Below are 17109 nucleotides of genomic sequence, written 5' to 3'. Positions count from 1 at the left end.
GCCCCCACACACCCTTTTCCCGCCCAGCCGGGCCCCGCGGCCACGGCCCCCGCTGCGGGGGGTCCCCGCCGGTCCCAGGAGCAGGGCCACCGGAGCGGGGCCCGCTTTCGCTCGTCCCCCGCAGCTCCCCCTCGCTCTCAGCGCCCCGCTCCCCTCGCCCCGGGCCGGCAGCGGGAAAGCCCCTCGCCCTCAGCGCCCCGCTCCCCTCAGCCCGGGCTGGCAGCGGGAAAGCCCCTCGCCCTCAGCGCCCCGCTCCCCTCAGCCCGGGCTGGCAGCGGGAAAGCCCCTCGCCCTCAGCGCCCCGCTCCCCTCAGCCCAGGCCGGCAGCGGGAAAGCCCCTCGCCCTCAGCGCTTGCCAGGGCAGGGCGCGGCCGGCGGCAGGTGCCTGAGCACCCTCCCCGCGGAGGCCGCCCCTGTCCCGGGCGCCGCTCGCACTCACCGTCCGTCGCCATGGCCGCCGCGGCGGCCCGGCCTCCCGCGCTCGCTGCCCGATGGCGGCGGCGGAGCCCCGCGGCCGCGGCGGGGCGGGGAGGCGGCCTGGGCCGCCGCCGCCAGCGGGGAGGGGGCGCGCTGACCCGCACGGCGCCTCCCCGCCTCAGCGCGGGGAGGGATGGGGGGGGGAGCCGGGCGCGACGGCGGAGGTCCCCCGGGGCTGCGGGAATGAGCAGCGCTGCCTTCTCCCCGCGGCGGTGCCGCCCCCGGGGCAGCAGCGGGTGGCAGGGAGCGCTGCCCGCGGCGGGCTGGGCGCGGGGGCTGCGGCCCGCGGGTCGGGCGGGGGGAAGGCGTGAAGGACGGCACAGCCCGGCTGCACCGCATCACCCCGCGGCCCCGGGCGCGTCAGCGGGGGCTGTGCACAGCACAGGCGGGACGCCGTGACATTCCGCAGACACATCCAGCTTGGGAGGGTAAGCAGCTTCACCCCGTCTTCCAAAATTTTGTGCCATCTCTCTTCACGAGTCCTCAGGACTGTATTGACCTGTTAGTAGCATCCATAAAATACAACAGCCAACTCCACCCTCACTCAGATGGACATTGTCAACACGCAGCCCTGTGTCAAAAACTAATCTGGAGACACAGCAGGTTGCACTGAGCCTGTCTCTAAGATATAAATGCTACCTCACTTTTCATCACACATACAAAACTCTCTTCTAAAGAAAACAAGTTTCTCCCCATCTCTGATAACCTTTAATAGCTGATGGCTGGCCCTTATGTTCTCCATTATTTTCCATATCCAGGGGTTACATTTCTATGACTAAAGAGGAAGCAGTTTGGTGTCTGTTAACAGAACGCTCAAGCTGTTTCAAGATAGTTTTGCTTTGCATGTTTCTATTGCAGCCAAACTATGGCACAGCATGGAGAAGACTGACCCAAGTCCTGAAGTGCTAGGAGCAAGAGAGAGTTTTAGCACGTTTCTCAACCCCTTGTAGCTCATGAAGTTCTTGCAGTCCCATTTCCAAGTGTTGGGTTGCATACAGATGGAGGAGGGAAGTATTCCATTACCAGGCTTAACCAGGTGCCCAGATTTGAGGAAAAAAGATGAAAATGGGGTGAGGAAGCCAGGTCCACACAGCAAGCTTTGTAAAAGCAACTCCAGAAGTATAATGAACTTGAAAATGAAACATTCCAGAAAAGAAGGGATAAAATATCTGGGTCCTTTGAAGAACTTACTAAGCATATGTAGTGAGAGAATATAAACTCTCTGCATAGGGTCCTGTCATGCTAAACATTTAAATATAGGACGAGAAGGAACCTCAAGGTATCCTCTAGTCCATCTCCTGTCTCCAAAGCGGGATTAGGTCTACCTCAGACAACCATGACTAATGTTTTCCCAATGTTGTTTTGAACTCCCACAGTAAAAGTGACTCTGCTGTTTGTTATAAGGCCAAACTGTTTATTTAACTGCAAAAATCCCTTATTAAATAAATTCATGTTGCTGTAAATTGTATAGCTCTGCCTCAATGAACATGGAGAACAATTAATCACTGTTTGCATAAACACATATTACAAAGCTGTAAAGACCGTTCACGGTCAAACCCTTTCTCTTCCAGACTAAACTCTCCTGCAGTCCGTTTTCTTTTTGTTGCCCTTTTCTTTTTTTAGGATTCTTTAATTATTCTAGAGGTGATGTCTACATACCCCCCAAACTGTACACAACACATATCACCACTGCCATTCGTGGCATTTGGAACTTTTCACATCACCCCCATATTGCTGACCCACCTCTGGTTTGAGGGCTGCAAAAACATCCAGATTGAGAACAGCTGCTTACACAACATTCCCGAGCTGGTTATTTGCATTTAATCTGTCCTTACAAGTGCAGCCTTTTGCACCTCCCTTTACTTAATTAGACCTTGTTGATTTCTCCCATTATAAGAATAAAAATTATATTGGAAAATCTCTTCCACTTAAACAGTTTCTAAACTGATGTCACCTCTAAGTGTTTTAAGTTTATTCTGCTTTTCATCACCCACATTATACTTGTAAACATTGCACAGCACTAGTTCAAACTTCCACTTTGAGGATCGTTTAGCTTTGCCAAAGAAATGGTGATTATTATTGTATGAATGTAGTTCTTCAGTCAGTTATATATCCATCTTAGAGAAGTTTCAGCCAATCCATAGTTCTCCAATTCATTTATGAAAACTTTAACAACATCCAGATACATACTGTCATGTCGCCTCAGTCCTATCCACCAGGTCAGTTGGAAGTTAGACTGGTGTTACAGAGATGAGGTTTCCTTGCAGCCTTTGGCTACTGTATTAGCAGAGGCTATAACCGGGAGAGATAGTGGAAAACAATATTCTTGAAGTCTAGATTTACTGTTGTTGGCGGGGCAGGGCAGGGTAGGCTGGGGTTTTTTTTAATGACAGCTGCTTGCTTCAATGAAGCATTTTAGGAAGTCCCTCTCCTGTTTTTAAAAGCCTGTAATTGCCCATCAGACTGCAGCAAGGGATTTTTATTTTTTTTAAAAGAGATTACACCAGCATTATGAAACTTTGCTTACAGCTGCCTCTAAATTCTCTAGATTACTGCTTCGAAATATTACCACTGCATATAGTCAGCAGTTCTAAGTTCATCCTTAAGCATAACTTTCATTTTACAACTGTGTAATTTTATAAACAAATTAAAGAACACTTGTTTTCATAATTAAAATATTAAAATAACTGATAGTTGAATGCACCCATCTTCGTGCCTAGTCAAACCTTTGCATGCTTCTGATGTTGATTTGCAAATCATTTTCAGAAGTGTGTACAGGAAGACTCATGCCACTGAATATTGAAAATTCTGAAAAATTCTCCTATTCAGCTCTTGGGATGATTCAAAGATACAAGGAGAGGCAAACAAGATAAAAGGAGAGGCAAACAAGATGGTCACGTTATGAAAAAGTGCCACTGCAGGGAACAGTATTAAACATATTCCTTAAATATGTTAAAATAAACTTATTCCATATATATGGAATCATAATAATTTAGCTGAAAACAGCCTGTCAAGACAGTGAAAAATAAGCTTTTGTAGCTGTGTTTAATCTTTAGCTTCCTTGAGAAAGATACCTGCAAGCCAGAAGGAAATAGAGAAAGAGAAGTCTCTTTCAAGTCTCCTTCAAGAGAAGGACCCAATACCATGTAGCTGGAAGACCTAGCTTAACCTCAGTGCCTAGAAACAGCAGAAGAGGATTGGTGCTGTAAAGTTCATCCTTAAGCAACTTCCTAAGTGAAGAAACTCATAAGAAATGATGAATTTGAAGCTGTATTCTCAGTATTTGCTAGAAAGAACTCTCCCTCTTCATCTATATCTTTCTCAGCCATCCAGGGGTTTCCCAAGAAGAGATTCAAGTGCTCCCACTGTACCTCATCTACAAATTGCTACCCTATTACACCTATACTGCTATCCATCCCCTGCAATGTGAGGATACCAGAAAGCTTCTCTGTCAGCCTGCATACCCACAACCAAAGCAGCAGCTGGAGTTGACAAAACTGACAAATGCAGTATTACCAACAGGATTCTAACTGCATTAAGATGAGCAGAAAATTTTGACCAAAAAAGTCTGGTTAAGTTTTCCTTAAGAGGTCTCTTTGTCTCTTGTATCTGCTCATCAAAAATTAGGAGCAGAAATGCACAGAGGCAGAATGAGTTTATGCTGGTAACAGAATATTCAATTGTTCAGTTTACTACACAGTAAGGTTTGGGCTTTATTATAGCATTTCCTCTTTTCCCATTAACAAGGTTTTAAGTGCAACACTGGTGCTGCTTAGTTTTTCCAGTGTCCAGCCTGTTTGTCATTTAGGCCCATTCCTTCTTACCAACTAATGCATTTAATACAGGCCCATTTTATACTCAAATAATTTCTATTTCCACTTAGTATTTCTTCTTCTAGGTAAGGGCACTTCAATTCCTTTGGCCTTAGAGAGTCATGCTACCAAATTCACCCAGTTTAGGCCCCTTTTATATTCAAAATCTTTCAAATTTCTATTTTGTATTTCTTCTTGTAGGAAAGAACGTTTCAGCTCCTTTGGCCTTTCTTGATAGTATAGCTATGATCAGCTGGAGAAAATACGAAGGAGAATAACTATCCACATTCTTCTTCAATTGTCATGGTCAGAAGGGGGTATTTAAGGCTACAGCCTTAAAGGCTGAATGATGACACCAATTCTAGTGGTCGTTATTGTTTACAGAAAATACTCCAGCTTATGATTCTCAGTCTGTTTGCTTTTTCTGCAGTACTGTTGCCTAGCAATCATTTCCCCATTCTGTACCTGTACTCAGTGCTGAGCTTCACATTTATTTCCACACCCACTTCTTCCACATCATCTCTCCAATTTATAACAATCATCTTGAATTTTAGTCCTGTCCTTGTACAGCTTAGGGTCATCTGCAGAATTAATAAATGCACATTATATTTCTTCATTCAAATATCCAATGATACCAGATCTGCTGGAGACAGAGTACAATAAAAGGCTTATCATCAAGTTCATTTCCCACATCTGTGGGATCAAACCATGATAAACATTGCTGAAATTGCACACTAGAAAATGGAGCAAGTGAACTATGAAAAATAATTTATTGTACTAATTTTAAACAGTCAGTAACCTTAATTTTATGTTCAGAGGTAAATGATTCCAAACATGTCTCATACAGGCAAATATTTTTGTTCTTTTAACAGTCTCAGCCAAAAACATCCTTGCAGCTCAACATGAGTTCCAAGTGATAACTCACATTGTACAAACTAAATACAACAAGCAATCATCTTCTCTTTTCATCTCAAACAGGGCACAGCAACTTTGTCTCCCACAAGAAGCATTCACCAGGTGAATAAAGGCACCAGGTGCTGTACCATGAGACAGCTAAGGTATATCAGTCACTACCAGTATTCCAGTGTCACCTGTAGTTCTGGTCCCAGACACTTCTTGTACATTCAAAGGCATCCAAACCAAGCACTTTGTGTTACCTCTGACATTTACATTTTGTCATTAAAATTAACATTAGTGCTTCTCCAACTGGATCCTCTTAACATCTTCTTTTCCTCTTGGGGAGAGATACTTCTGAAAGGAAATAAAGAGATTTTTCTGACAGGCTTTTCAATCTATCTTCCCTCATGGGAATGACTGAAGTAGAATTAATTCTGCCCAGCAAAGGAAATTAATTAGATGAGCTCTTGAGATCCCCTCCCAGTCCCTCTCCCCATGGTTTTAAATATGAAAAAAATCTTTCTAGATTCTACAGCACACTATCATTCAAAATATCAATTAAAATTCCATTGATGAACAAAATACTGTACTTCAAAACTTATTCAATCTTGAGAGCTTTCTGCTCCTCATGAACACCTTTAAGATTTCATTGTGAATTTGACAAATGGAATACTCACAAAATTAAGCACAAAATACCTGAAGAGATTGCTTATGGGTATTTTTAATGAGAAATGTATAATGTTCCTGATTTAGAAAGAAACTTTTTGTCCACAACAACTTGAAAGAAAAGTAAGTAAATAAAGTACAATATTAAATGCACCACTGTGCCTTCTATCTGACCATTCAAAATTGAATGAAATCACATTGTCTACAACTGAAGTCATCAGAGAATATAATCTAATTTCAGTATTACAAGATGCTTTTGCTTTTAAAAAGAGCAAATATAAATGTGCAACCTCACTACAAACGTATTTTAATAGTTATTATGCTCCCTTGTATGAAATATCCTTCCATTACATACAATTTTGGGTAGTAAATTAACTCCAAAAGATACACTGCTCACACTCATCTATGTCATTAAAGCTTTCCAGAAGTTGTACTTAACCCTTTGCTCCCTCTTTAAGCAACGTAATTAAATCCTACTCTTTCAGGTTAAGAACCAGTACCTCTGGTCTATCAAGTCTGCCTTCCACTATGTAACCAAGATCCATCAGTCTTAGACTAGCTAGAACTGCCAGTGGAAATCACGCCTGTAGCTGGCCAGCTCCTCTCCCACGAATGCTACCTGTGTTTGAGACATGGCAGCAAAGCAGTACCTCAAGATAAAAGAGGATGCAATTTTCTTTGTACAGTGTCTGTTCCATGGTGCTTATATTCTCCTCAAGCAATGCTAAGAACAGACCCTGAAGCTTTTGAGTTGCAGACCAGTTCAAGATCATCCAACGTGTCAATTTGTACTATATGCATTTGATGTTTCCGCAGAGCAACTCCACCACCAGCTTTAAGAAACCTGCTTTACCATTCTTCAAAATAAAAATTACATTATTTCCCGTAATGTGAGTGATAGCAAAGTCATCCACTCTTCTGCTGCAGTTCCCAGAATCCTACGCCAACCATGTCAGACAATTTCCAGTATAGCAGAGGACACTATTATTGTACACATATACTGGAACTTAATCCTTGAAGCATTGCCCAGCTGAAAGGAAGGCTATAGGGGAAACTTCTATGTCCCCTCACTTCCACAGAGGTGAAGGCAGCAAGGGCTATTCTGACCTCAAGCGCAGGTTACATAAGTTCCCACAACTACTAGAACAGGTATCTTCTGTAAGTGGGAGAATGACCGAAAAATCATTTTTCCCTATACACTGGAGCTCTTCAAGCCAGATTTGTATTATAGAAGAGTAAGTCTCCTTTAAACTGGACCAATTTTGTCTGGTTGACAGATGGCTGAACATGAGCCGGCAGCGTGCCCAGGTGGCCAAGAAGGCCAACAACATCCTGGCCTGTATCAGAAATGGTGTGGCCAGCAGGACTAGGGAAGTGATCGTGCCCCTGTACTCGGCACTGGTGAGGCCGCACCTCGAATACTGTGTTCAGTTTTGGGCCCCTCACTACAAGAAGGACATGGAGGTACTGGAGCGTGTCCAGAGAAGGGCAACGAAGCTGGTGAAGGGCCTGGAGCACAAGTCTGATGAGGAGCGGCTGAGGGAACTGGGGTTGTTTAGCCTGGAGAAGAGGAGGCTGAGGGGAGACCTCATCGCGCTCTACAACTGCCTGAAAGGAGGTTGTAGCGAGGTGGGGGTTGGTCTCTTCTGCCAAGTAACCAGCGATAGGAGAGGAAATGGCCTCAAGTTGCGCCAAGGGAGGTTTAGATTGGATATTAGGAAAAATTTCTTCACCGAAAGGGTTGTCAAGCATTGGAACAGGCTGCCCAGGGAAGTGGTTGAGTCACCATCCCTGGAAGTGTTTAAAAGACGTGGAGCTTAGCGACATGGTTTAGTGGGCATGGTGGTGTTGAGTTGATGGTTGGACTCGATGATCTTAGAGGTCTTTTCCAACCTTAATGATTCTATGATTCTGTAATTTTAACTCTGAACACACTATAATGAAATCTATATAGAAAAAACATGACTTGCAGGATTTTGCCACCATGTGTGTGCTTGTAACAAAGTCTTGGAGCAAAGCTTCAATTTTCAGGCAACAATTTACAGGCTAAAAACTAACCTAGCTTTTGCAAGGCAGCAACAATGGTCCAAAATATCAGCTTTAGTTTCAGAAAAATACAGCATAGTAGAAAACCAAGTCACCGGTTTGTTAGAATTTCAATCACTGTACCTTCTTCATCTGAGTTTTCTTCTTCTGTGATTATAGGCATCCCAATATGCCGAGTAACAGTTTCCTTTGCCACTTGCATTTCACCTGCAGATAGATTTTTTAGGAAAAACTGTCAGCTTTTTTTTGCTTCTACATCTCAGGTCCAGCAGTTAAAAGATTGTTCACTTGCTGCTCTCTTGACTTTCTAGTCAAAGGCTGTGGAGAAACACCTACGTTTCACAGTACCTTCATATAGCTCACTAAAGAAACCTTCAATAACAAGTAATTAACACTACAAGTTTAAAGCATAGTAATCACCAACTCAGTTCAGAGATAATTCAAAATGCCCTTATTCTTCCCCAATACTTCATCTACTGTTTTAAAGTGAAGCAAAGGCAACATTGCTTAATGCCCACCTCTGAAGAGGCTTGAATTTTCTCAGTAACTTTTCTTCTAGCAGAAGCTAAGTAAGTCAGAAAACAAGAGTTTGGAACTTTGAAATGAAATCCCTGTCTTCAAAATAAAGTATGTTCAAAACTATTTTGCTGTTCAATTTCATTTAACCTTTAATAAATAATAAGTAAATGAAAAACTTAAATTGCAGAGCAACTTCTATCAGTTTAGAAGTTGGATAGCATAAAGACGATTTCCTTCAGAGAAGTCATTTCCCATGTTTTCAGAACTGGGAGACAAAGAGATCTAAAGAAAGTCTTGGAAGACAAAAGAAAGATGCATAAGCAGGGATGTGCAAATACCTAGAAAGTAAAACTGCACCAATCCAGATGACATAAATGCTATGATAGTAAAATAAATAACTAAATCAATCACTGGTCAGTTCAGATATGCCAAAGATCAGCAACAGCAGATAGCATCTCTCCAAGAGAGACTTCAAATAGATAGCTGATCTCCCTCTCCTTCCTCACCTCCTCTTTTGATCTAGCAAAGTACCCTCACACCAGGTCTTACACTTATCTCGCATCAAAATGAGTCAATCCTCAAGTTCTGAGACTTTCAGAATATATTAACATAAATGATGACACCATACAACAAGAATCCATATAAATGGCTAATCCTTTACGTTTTCAGTCTCAGCATCATACTTTCAACAAACTTCATAAATAAAAGAAATGAAAAAGATATTAACTGAGCAGCTTTGGATCAAGTAAGTCAATTTTTTTGAAAAAACTTCTGGTCCGAGGCAGAAAGGTGTTCCCAGTCCAATTTTCTTACTTTTAAAAATGTTCACCATATCGTCACTTACTCCATTACATTCTCTGTTTGTATTTATTCTCTCTATAGGCATTTTCGCTCCGTAGGCAGCCATTCTTGTCACCCACAAAATTCTATCCTCTCCATTGCATTGAAGGGGAGACTTAATATTCCATAATATTTCTTGTTAAGAGTTTGAAGTCTTTTTCTGACTGCATTAACAAGGGCCTTCACTTCTTGTATCAGTATATAAGGGACACCCCAACGCTTCTTATATCAGTATAGATAAACTAGAATGATATCGAGTACAAGCAGTTACAAGTATTTCCTTCCAAGGTGCATTTCAAAGTAAGAAAAAAAAGTCGCAAAGACTGGACATAAGTACTCTGTACCTGTTTTAAAAAAGTTTGCTCCTTAAAATTGTTTTTATTCCTAGCTAAAATTATAATGCTCAGGAGAAATAAAATAGAATTACCACAAGAAACAAGTCACAGGTGTATAAAAAACCCTCCTGTCAAGAAGGGAAAAGTTAAGTCTAGTTATAAACTAAGCAAATCTAGAACTGTTATAATGTAATAATTGCAATACAGAGATTAAGGAAACAATTTGATAAGAGTTTTGAAACTACATCAGTTGTTGATAAAAGATTTGTATTCACGTGGAAGTACTAAAAATTTCAGTAACAAAAGAACAAAATAAATAACAAGTATCAGCTGGAAGGAGAATGACGGATATGGTGGTGCAGGTACTAGTCTTACAAAACAATCATCGCCCGTAAGACATCAATATTATTTTCTCTTCAGAAATATTAGAGGATATTCCTTCAAGAGCTCAGGAACAGAATAGAAACAGGCAAGGTTTACTTTGGATTTCATGAAGATAGTATGAACTACCAAAATTATCAGATAGGCTGATTTTCATCAAAAAGATAGCTTCAAAAGTAGAAGCTATCTGTCAGAAGAAGAAACAGTTAGACACATATCTTAATCTCCAGTACGTTTGTTATATGGCAATAGGAAAAATTAAGACATTGCCACACAGGACATGCTTTTCCAAGATCATGCCTTTCCAGAGAAAAATTAGCAGGACTATGTATGAGACTTCAGATCAACAATAAACTGCATGCACTCTTGCTACCTGACCAGAGTGTGGAAAACAGACAGAAATGTTCAATTACGATAGGGGTATCACAAAACATATCTTATCTGATCAAGAGTAAATTTTAACCCAGCTGCCTCAAATAGCAAAACAATGGATAAACTTTTGCAGTCTCTCTAGGTTCACGAATGCAATGGAGAAATACCTTTGATTTCCAAAGAGTCTCTCCTCCTTGCTGGCTGTGGTCTCCTACTGTTTTTTTTACTTCGGTTTGGAGATTTCCCATAATTTGATCCTGACTCAGAAGATTCTAATTTTACTTGACGATGTCTTCTGGATTTGGAAGCCTAGAACCCAAACGTACATATGAATGATACAAAAAAGCTAAACTTCTACAGCCAGATATTACTGTATGTCACCCAGTACTTCACAAGTCAGCAAGGACCAAAGCATCAACTTCCATGCCAGGGTGGAGAAAGGATGGAAGCTGAGGGAGTGAGGGAGGGAGGATTCCCACTAGTTACTGTTCTTTGGTTTTAACAGGACAATGCCCTTCTATGATTTAATGGGTGTAGCACTTAAAACTCAGGTAATGAGACATTCATTTATTTTCAAACCATTCTCTCTTGGCATCAGCCTACACCATGTTGCACACCGCTGTGTGCAAGCAAAATGAACACTTCCAAAAACTGCTGCACCATAAAGCCTCCTTACTGTCATATTTTGCTTAGGTGCCTAGAAAACAGTATCACTGCATATTCACAAGCCTGGACTGTTGTATATTCCAAAGCTCTGTTTCATTTAATAATGCATTTTTCAATAAGACATTTCAATAAACAAGGAAAGTTGTGATGTTTCTCATAGGCCTGCTATAAAAAAGATAAATCAACAATATTTTTAAAGTAGCAGTTATTGAAACGATGTTTCCAAGAACTGCCAATTGACTTTAAACCTCCAAGCTCCATTTTCGCAAGCATCTTCAGAGATTCCAATATCTAAGCTTCAAGGAATTTGAGCAATTAAACTCGCAAATATTTTTATTCCTTCTACTTAAAATTCATCTACTTAAACGGAGCGTAGACATTAAAAGATACCTTGTAAATTAAAATCCCCCAAGTATAGACCATATCTGCACTGTTTCCATAAATCTAACGAGAATAATAAGAGCTTCGGGTTTCCCCAACGTGTTAGGAAAATCAGAACATTCAAAGGTTGAATTACAGAGTGCAATTTTAACTCATTCCTTTCTGACCCGGCATTTACATTAAACTGGTACTTAAAACTGTTCTTTAAAAATAAATACATCCCTATCATCAAATTTTATACCTACCTCAACAACTGCAGAGTAAGACCTGTATTTGATTCTAGCCAATGCATTTGCTCTTTCAGAACCCTGCAAGGAAACAAAGAGAACAGTCAGAAAAAGTTTTCATATTCTATTACAGCAGTATTGAAATGAAGTATCACATCAGACAATCACTTGAGCAATATCTCACTACAGCTATATTCTATAATTATAATTAGTCCTACATAATTAGATGAACTGTTATTTAAAGAAAAAAAAAAAGTTCAGATTTCATTAAAAAGGCAGACCATAATTTTGGTTGCCTTCACTGTTACAAAGCCCAGGAGGAGAAAATCAAATTTGAAACTTCACATCTTACTCAAATTCAAAGTTGAAATAAGCAGATAAGTATAACATGAGATAATTTTGTAGCATTAAAAAAATGGATATTGCATTTAGTTAAAACTCCAGGAGGAACCATAAAGGAGCTTGGCCAAGAAAATACAGCTCTTTCTGCTCCTTACCTGAAAGAGACTTTTTATTAGAGCATCCAAGAGCTATCACAGCACTGAATGCTCACAGCTTAACAGAAAACAATGTGATTTAAAAACAAAAACAAACAAAACAACAACAAAAAAACCCCAACCCAACCAGCCCTACTAGGTATTCCTGGAACTTACTTTGACACTATCAAGCCTTGACATGCACTGCTTAGCCTGTGATCTGAAGTAAAGAAACTAATGGATTTGGCATGCGCAACGTAGCAAACTAGTTCATTTTTCTTACCTCTGATTCTAGCAAAGTCCCTTCTTCCTTTTTGTTTGATATTTCATCAGTTTCTTTAGCATTTAGGAATAATTTCTGGGAAAAAAAAATCACAAAATAATTTTTTAAAACATCTGTCATATACAATGCAGCTAAAATCCAATAATTGTGAAAAACAAAACAAATATTTACACATATGCCCACTTTCTTCATCGATCTTACACTATGGCCTTTCCTTGATCCAAGAATACAGAGGTATTCCATATGGTCATTCTAATACTGCCCATAAGTCACATCTTCCAGGGCCTACCTCTCAGCAATCACTTATGTTATCATAGAGGCGGTACCACACACAAGTCTGTGTCCTTCTCCCCATACCGTAACTCTGCCTAGGGTTTTACTCATTCCATGTCGTCAGTGTTACAGTTCCTTCTACTTAAGTCTGAGATTTACGAAGTAGGCACAGAGGTAATTACATTAAGACAGTCAGTTCTTACCTATTCACACAATCTGTTAAGTTGCCACAGTACAATGATTGATATTACCTACCATTCTGTTCTGCTGCCATTCCTGATGTTCCAAGGTTATGTCTTTAAGAGTAACTACAAATTCATCTTTTATCAAGCTCAGGGCCTTGTCTGGCTGGGATTTGTCAGCTGAAATGACACACTTCATTTTCTGATAATGGTCATGAATATTCATCAGTTCCTAAAATAAAAAGAGACTCTTTTTCAGGAAAAAAAGATTCCAGCAGTAAAGCAGTATTAGTCCTCAATGAACAAAACCAAGGTTATACAAACCATTCTAAGGAGACCGTTGAACTAGCAGGAGTGTTAGAAACAGATTCTGTTTGTATCAGTTCAGTTTCAGGGAGTCTAGCAATACTGCTACCTAGCACTGTCCCATCAGTCCATCAGATAAGCAAAAGAAGAAAGAGTTTTTCATTATTTAAACTAAGAAGGAATTCTGAGTGATACTCAGGATCAGTGTTCATAGAGGTTTCATTCCAATATGGTGGTCTATTTTCATCTCTTTGGAGGAAGCATTTTAATTGCTCCTTTTGAGGAAGGTCTTTTCACCCTGTCATTTCACAGATTACTGATTTTGTACCACTGTAGTCAACCTTGCTGATGATACATATTTGCTAGCAGCAACTGGAAAAACCTGTCAACAAAGATCTACTACTGAGTCATAATGAGCAATAGAAGAACCTATGCTTGGCTTGAACTACTCCACTTTTTATAAAACATATTATATATTAAACCAAACCAAGTTTCAAAAGGAGAAATAAAGGTTAGGGAAGGCTATAAACTTGCAGATGAGTAAATTTATATTACTGCAAGTATCAAGCCTCCAGCTGCAACCTGCAGACGTATCAAAACAAACATGCTTCCCCCACCCACCATCTTCCATTTTTCTCTGCCTAAGTGACAGCTGACCATTTATACCCTTCCCCTTTTACATCTTACTGAGGCAAAACCACAAAACATTAGAGCATATTTCAGTATTGAAAAAGGTACCACAATTCTTCCAAAATAAATGCTGTGTTTCTGAGTGTTCGGTAAAATTCCTGGCACAGACTATTACCCTAGTATGCATACCTTAAGACGACTTACAAAGGACAAGACTGTGCTAATTAGAGAAGTTATAATTCTTGGACAACAGAAGAAGAAAAACAAAACAGAACAAAGAAAACCCCCAGTGATTAATCTGTAGTTTAAAAGCTCCAGTACCTCCAATACATCATTAGTGATGAGGGTGTTTACTCTGTTACTTGGGTCCTTAAATTCCTCTTTAAATTCATTTTCCTGAATCTTCTTCTTAGTTCTGTAGTTTAGCTAAAACAAGAAACAATGCATTGCAACTTAAACAGCAAACTTAAAATGGCATCTCCTCTTGAAAATTCTTACTGCATATCCAACCATCAAGACATGCTGAAAGGCATAAAACGATCTCATCAACAATAGCATGCAGCTTTACTGTCAAGTGCTTTTCAAAAATTATTCCCTGGTCAAGAATTTAATCCAGCACCCAGACTCAAGAGTTTGACATTTCCACAAATTATAAGACATCTCAAATCTAATAGGAACATTAGATACTGAAAAAAATATTTTCAGGTGAGAAGCATGCTACATTCAGACATCCTCTAAGCTTTAGGTCACATACCTAGCTACATAAAGCAAGACATGTTACACTTCAACACAGCATCAAAGCTAAACTAAACACGAGTGCTGCTCAGCTGTCAGCCATTGAAAGCTGAAGATACTTTATTAAAAATGGTAAGTCATTAATGTAATAACTCACTAGCTTTGGCATTGCTGTGAAATGGAATGCTCTGGCAAGTCGCAGTGTCCTAAAGATGTATGCTGCATCATAATGCTGGGAATCTATCAGATCCTGTTGAAATCTCTGGATTTCAGGCCAATCCTTGAGTGCAATTCTGATCTGCAACAGAACAGTTGTATACTGTCATACGGACCTGCATATTTCAACAAATAAAAATGAATCAGCAGTCAGCTGACTATTGTGATCACATTATACTATGCACAATACTTTGACGTCTAGGGTGTAACATGTCACGTGATCACAGAACTACAGAAAGGATCCCACTGTAACATTTGTTACTACTATCAAAATTTTATGCAGATAAGCTTATTATAGTGTTGTGTTATAATATTCTCACTGCAGTTGCTTTCTTTGACACCAACATGGAACACAAGCTCTCTCTGACATTTGAAAAAGTTAACTCATCACATTCTGAGATGCCTGAAACAATACACACCTAGGAGACTCTCACTCACTAGATGATTAGGAAATAATACTCGGACCATGATTTGCTGCCAGTGAAATGTTCACAAAAGTATCCCTATCTTCTTGCTTTCCTTCCTCTCCCATGTACTCTTCTCACTTCATTTTCTCTCTACCTAAGCTAGCTTCTTTAGTAATTCCTGGACTCTCTAACAGTTGCTATATAACAGTGGTTTTAAAATTCCCTAAATTTATCTCCATGAAGGGTACTGACTTCTCTGAAGTTAAGATATGAGATGTAATGGCATCACTGTAGAATACTTAAACTTCAGTTTCTTATTTAAAGAATTTGGACTCAATTGTGCATATGCACACAACAGACATCACACAGTTTCTAGGTAAACCACTTCTGCTTGCACTGAGTTTCCAACTCCTTTATATATTGGTCTCCTGTCCTAGAAGCAGCAAGGAGACATGTCATTCAGGCATTCACCCTTTCAACCTATTTATGAATTCCACTTCCACTTTGGGTTAACAGGAACCAGAAATAATTCAGCCAGTCGTCATTCTGTTGAAATTCTAAGGAATAACTGGGGCTGTAATGGAGTTCTGCACAGAGCTGATGAGCACATGCTCCGTTCCCGTTTTGAAAGCTCATCGTCTTCATTTTTGAACAGAGAAGAGCTTCCTATCTGGCAAACAAGATTTCTGAGATCACAGCTACAATTTAGGAGGCATACACAATATTTTAGTCAGCACCATGTAAGTTCTCAAACCCACAGGTGTTTGAAAGGCTAGCTTTTCCAAAGGGACCATCTGGTTCTAAATATTTCTATTTTAAGAAAGTGAAAGAAAATGCCCTACCCGTTTATGATGACAAAGTAGACAGTTATATCATACACCTTACATCTAGTATCTCCTGAGAATAAAACCTCAAGAACAATTACCTTTTGTTTTGGCTGGCAAAGCTGTGTACTATAGAGCCCATACAAAAGGTACAGAGCACCAACTCGAATCTGGAAAGCATACGGGGGCAAGAAGTACTGCTGTGCCAGTTCTAAAGTCTTCTTTGTGAGCTTATTCCTCTCCAAAGCTCTTATTCTACCACTAAAGTAAACAAAAAGGAAGCATGTTAAAGCAAGTAACTATGAAAGTGCAGGTTTTTAGAAAATCCATAATGCAGAAACAAGTTTTAGGTATTTTAAAACATATTACCATAGGGCTCAAGTTCTGGGAAGTCTTCAAAGATGGCCAGACCTTAAGCTCTCACACAACACTGCATGTAATTCCTTGTGTTAAATTAGATGTTAAGTGAAAAATGAAATATCCTACAATTGTATTTTTTAGTCTCCTATCACGAGCATTGCATCAAACTCCCTGAAGCGTCACTGTTCAAATCACATGCATTACTAATGTACAAAATCAACTGAACTAATAACTCTTTTTCAGTATCACACAGGGACCGATGCTTCATCGCCATTTACCTACACACCAGCCAGGCAAACCTTTCCCAAAAACTACGCCTGAAGGGAAAGGGCTCAACAACATCACCCTTTAACGCCCCCCGCACTGCCAAGGGGCAAGCTCAGCAGCGGGGAGCTGTGGGCTTTGGGAGGGGGAAGACAGACTCCCTGAGGCGAGGCTCAGCCGCCGAGCACCGCGCAGAGAGACGCGAAAGGGAGGCCGGACCCGGGGTCTTTCAAGCCGGTGCCGCTACGGGCGGCCCGCAGCGGGCAGGCCGCTGAGGAGGCGGCCCGGAGGGTAGCGCGGGCCCGGAGGCGGGCGGGCCGGCCGGGGCTCCTCACTCACTAGAAGATGGTGTGGAAGCGGCGCTCCCGCCACAGCTCAGCGAACCGCTCGAAGCGGACGGTGTCGGCCCCCTGGAAGGCGCCGAGCAGCTCCTCGCAGTCCGCCTGCAGCCCCGGCACCGAGCTCATCCCGCCGCCGCCGCCGCCGCCGCCGCCGCCGCCGCCCCGCTCCGCGCGCACGCGCAGCCGCCACACG

The 17109-nt window shown here is 41.1% G+C and overlaps 1 protein-coding gene across 3 annotated transcripts; it reads right to left on the bottom strand.

Moving 5' to 3' along the window:
• Nucleotides 1-5040: 5040 nt before the first annotated feature.
• Nucleotides 5041-17109, bottom strand: SNAPC1 (small nuclear RNA activating complex polypeptide 1). 3 transcript variants are annotated; one of them, XM_075150879.1, is made up of 10 exons: nt 16915-17109; nt 16053-16212; nt 14662-14802; nt 14091-14195; nt 12907-13065; nt 12379-12453; nt 11638-11700; nt 10513-10654; nt 8022-8105; nt 5041-5540 (listed from the first exon to the last, which is right to left on the bottom strand). In XM_075150879.1, the coding sequence occupies exons 1-10, from the start codon at nt 17040-17042 to the stop codon at nt 5506-5508; spliced, it is 1092 nt and encodes a 363-aa protein (XP_075006980.1). In that variant the 5' UTR covers nt 17043-17109; the 3' UTR covers nt 5041-5505. The 3 variants fall into 3 exon arrangements, with proteins under 3 accessions (XP_075006980.1, XP_075006979.1, XP_075006981.1); XM_075150878.1 differs by having other exon boundaries at nt 5142-5537; nt 16915-17065; XM_075150880.1 differs by lacking the exon at nt 8022-8105 and having other exon boundaries at nt 5142-5540.

The sequence above is a fragment of the Calonectris borealis genome, chromosome 5 (genome assembly GCF_964195595.1).
Source record: "Calonectris borealis chromosome 5, bCalBor7.hap1.2, whole genome shotgun sequence".
NCBI classification, from domain to species: domain Eukaryota; kingdom Metazoa; phylum Chordata; class Aves; order Procellariiformes; family Procellariidae; genus Calonectris; species Calonectris borealis.
The sequence above is the reverse complement of the archived record's forward strand: the minus strand, read 5'-3'. Positions and strand labels throughout refer to the sequence as shown.